Source organism: Dryas octopetala, chromosome 4 (assembly GCF_963921425.1).
Source record: "Dryas octopetala chromosome 4, drDryOcto1.1, whole genome shotgun sequence".
NCBI classification, from domain to species: domain Eukaryota; kingdom Viridiplantae; phylum Streptophyta; class Magnoliopsida; order Rosales; family Rosaceae; genus Dryas; species Dryas octopetala.
This window is the reverse complement of record NC_141369.1, coordinates 2,770,040-2,773,289: the sequence shown is the minus strand read 5'-3', so window position 1 is coordinate 2,773,289 and position 3,250 is coordinate 2,770,040. Positions and strand designations below refer to the sequence as shown.

Here is a 3,250-nt window from a genome sequence, read left to right as displayed (position 1 = left end):
AAAATAGTAAAAACAGTAAATATGTGTTTGGTAAAAATGTTTTTGAAATATGTTTTTTAAGAAATTTTTATTTATTTTTAATAAAAAAACATAACAATATATTTTTTTATTACTATTAATTACTTTGCTTTTTATTTACAAATATGTTAGTACAAAAAACATATATATATATATATATACGTACATACACAAGTTACTTGTCAACAAAATAACTAAAAAATACCTTAGATTAAATAGAGTACAGTCATTCCATATATGTTCCAACAAAATAGTTCATAATCATAAATACCATAGATTAAATAAAGTACCATCATCTCATACATATTTGAACAAAATAGTTCATAATAATGCACCTAATTTGATAAAATAGTCATATCCAAATTTATGATAACATTGTCATGAAGTTGGACCACAATCACGCCACAAGTCTGATGCAATCTTATCTCTTAAAGTGGTCATTTGTGCAAGGTTTCCCGGAGACATATCTATGTTTGGTATTGTCACTTCTCCTTCATCAAATATCATGTCTTCTACTTGAAATTCTTCGAACATTCTATCTCGATGAGCTTCTTTTCGAATAAAATTATGTAACACACAACATGCAATAGGGATCCGTCGTTGCCTACGTGGAGGGTAATTAGGCATCAATTTCAGAATAGGAAAACGTGCTTTTAGCACACCAAAACACCTTTCAATTACATTACGCAATGATGAATGCCTATAATTGAACAACTCCATAGGACCTCTTGGTGCTTGACGAGGTCCCCTGTAATCACGCAAATGATATCGTTCACCTCGATAGGGTGACAAGAATCCTGGCATGTTTGTATACCCAGCATCGACAACATAATAATACCCTGTAATTTTTGTTTATTAATTGAATGTCACAATAATATAGGTAATATTTTAAATTTAAGAGTGACGTGCTTATTTATACCTTCCTCTGGAAAAGGAAACTCATTCTCTGGCCTTGTAACTGCATCTATGAACACCCTAGAATCATTTGCAGTCCCTTCCCATCCCGTGTAAACAAATGTGAACATCATATCAAACGAACATGCGCACATGACATTCTGAGAGACAAGAACCTTCCTACCACGATATGATGTTTGTTTTTGTGCGGGTGCCCATGCAGCGACATGTGTCCCATCAATTGCACCAATACACTTCTATAATTAAGAAAAAATAAATAAATAAATAGTTAGACTTAATGACATATACAATAATCTAAGGAATTTCCATAAATAAATATAACTTATCATTACCTCAAAATACGGATAATATTTAGGATTGTTCAGAATCTCCGGAGGAGTTGTTCCTCGAGTATGTGGGCGTATAATGCGCGGTGATAATGCACATAAAGCTGTTAATACACGCTTAAACTGTCTATGAATAGTTTCTTTAGATCTTTGAAAACGTTCAGCAGCAACTCGCATGCGTACACTATGTGACACTATAAATAAGAAAATTGCCAATGCCTCATGAATACCCACATGTCTATCATTGTGCAACAAATCTAAGCTCTCAAGAGTTTGACACAACCTTAGAAACACATGCTTCTCCATCCTGAATGAATTATACATTCTATCAGGATGTCCATGCAGCAACTCTTGCACATATTCAGGCCCTGATAATGCAGATGTATTACATGGAGTTCGATCTACATATGATTGCCAATATTCATAAATATGCATGCAAATTATCATATGTTGCGCCATTTCTTCAAGATCTGAATCACTATCCTCATTGTCAATAACCATCTTTGGTACCTTTCACGTATCGAAAACCAAAATAAATTCTAAGCACATCGTTCATTTAATAAACAACACAAGTATTCATCAAATAAGAATCATAACTCACAAATATCCATAAAATTTACCAACACAAGTATCAAACATTCAAAGACAGAACAAACATAAGTACCGAATATCCAGAGACATAACAAATATAAGTACCAAAAAGCCTAAAACATAACAAACATCAGTACCGAATAACCAAGCATATAAAAATGCAAGTCACACATAAAAAAGAAGTGCAAACACACATCTAGATAGTAATCCTAGAGACTAGCCAACCAAGCTCTTCTTCTTTCTTCGGTCATGGTTAGGAAAAGTCTCCTCCATTCCAGATTCACAATCTTATCCATCATCTTGATAAACTGGCTATTTTCAATGTCTCCCATTGCCTCCACTATTTGAATGCACTCTTCAATTGTATACATCTCCTTACTAGTTTCCTCTACACTTTTCTCTTTGTTGCGCTGCAACTTTTGGTTCATGACCTCACTGCAAACCTCCAAGTAAGCTTCCATTTTGTCCCATTTTTTTGGGCGACGGTCAGATGATGGAGCAGAAACACTTTTTCTTTTTCCTTTACCACTATCACTAGGTTCAACATCTTCATCAACATTCATATGAACCCCAGTATTAAGGAAGTTCTCTTCTAATTCACGCTCATCATCTGAGCTAGGAGGTAGTTGGCTAGAAGAATAATGCATCTGACCCGTTGCAGTAGTGGTGTTGAAAATCTCCCCTAAAAGTGAATAGTGCTCTAAGCCTTTTTTGCGATATGGCTTCACTGCTGGTACTTTCTACAAACCATTAAAAAATATATATTAATCAATGACATGAACACAATTGTGAATTATATAAAAATTAAATAAATTATTTTGTGAATATCAAAATAATACCTTGATGTAAGAAGCCCAAACCTCTTCTGAAGCAGTCACAGTGTTTGCAATAGGATCCCACCCAAATCCTGTATGCTCAATGAGATCTGAAAACTCACGATGTTTTTTACGCAATCTATTGAATTTAGATTTAAGTTGTGCCAGATTGTATCTTTTGCCACTTTCTGCAAACAACTCATCACTTATAGCTAGCCAAATTTTTTTTTTAAAAGTCGAAGTCTGCATATCTCCTCTCTTCACATGTTCATACAATATTCGGATAAATATTCCCTCAGATTTTGCAGACCAATCAGCTTTATCATCAAAATCCACATCATTGGAAGCCATCTCCTTTTAAGGAAAATAAAAATATATCAAGCAAATGAAACAAGTAGATACATACCTCATTATCCCCACAGTCCTAATAGAAAAACATTCAAACATAAACAAGGCACAAATAGAGTATTCCAACCATGTATGCGTGTAAGACAAGGCTTACTTCAGAAGAAAATATAGAAGACCAAGACCTTGGTTAAACTGCTATCAGATCACAGTAAAATGAGTTGATATGACAAACCAACA

At 34.0% G+C, this 3,250-nt stretch overlaps 2 protein-coding genes across 2 annotated transcripts; both read right to left on the bottom strand.

Moving 5' to 3' along the window:
• Positions 1–396: 396 nt before the first annotated feature.
• LOC147286176 (uncharacterized) lies at positions 397–1,760 on the bottom strand. Its single transcript, XM_086240693.1, has 3 exons — positions 1,266–1,760; positions 938–1,169; positions 397–857 (listed from the first exon to the last, which is right to left on the bottom strand). Exons 1-3 carry the CDS (start codon positions 1,758–1,760, stop codon positions 397–399), a joined length of 1,188 nt encoding a protein of 395 aa, XP_086096819.1.
• Positions 1,761–2,059: 299 nt separating this feature from the next.
• LOC147286175 (L10-interacting MYB domain-containing protein-like) lies at positions 2,060–3,016 on the bottom strand. The gene is made up of 2 exons (XM_086238917.1): positions 2,690–3,016; positions 2,060–2,590 (listed from the first exon to the last, which is right to left on the bottom strand). The coding sequence occupies exons 1-2, from the start codon at positions 3,014–3,016 to the stop codon at positions 2,060–2,062; spliced, it is 858 nt and encodes a 285-aa protein (XP_086095043.1).
• Positions 3,017–3,250: the final 234 nt, after the last annotated feature.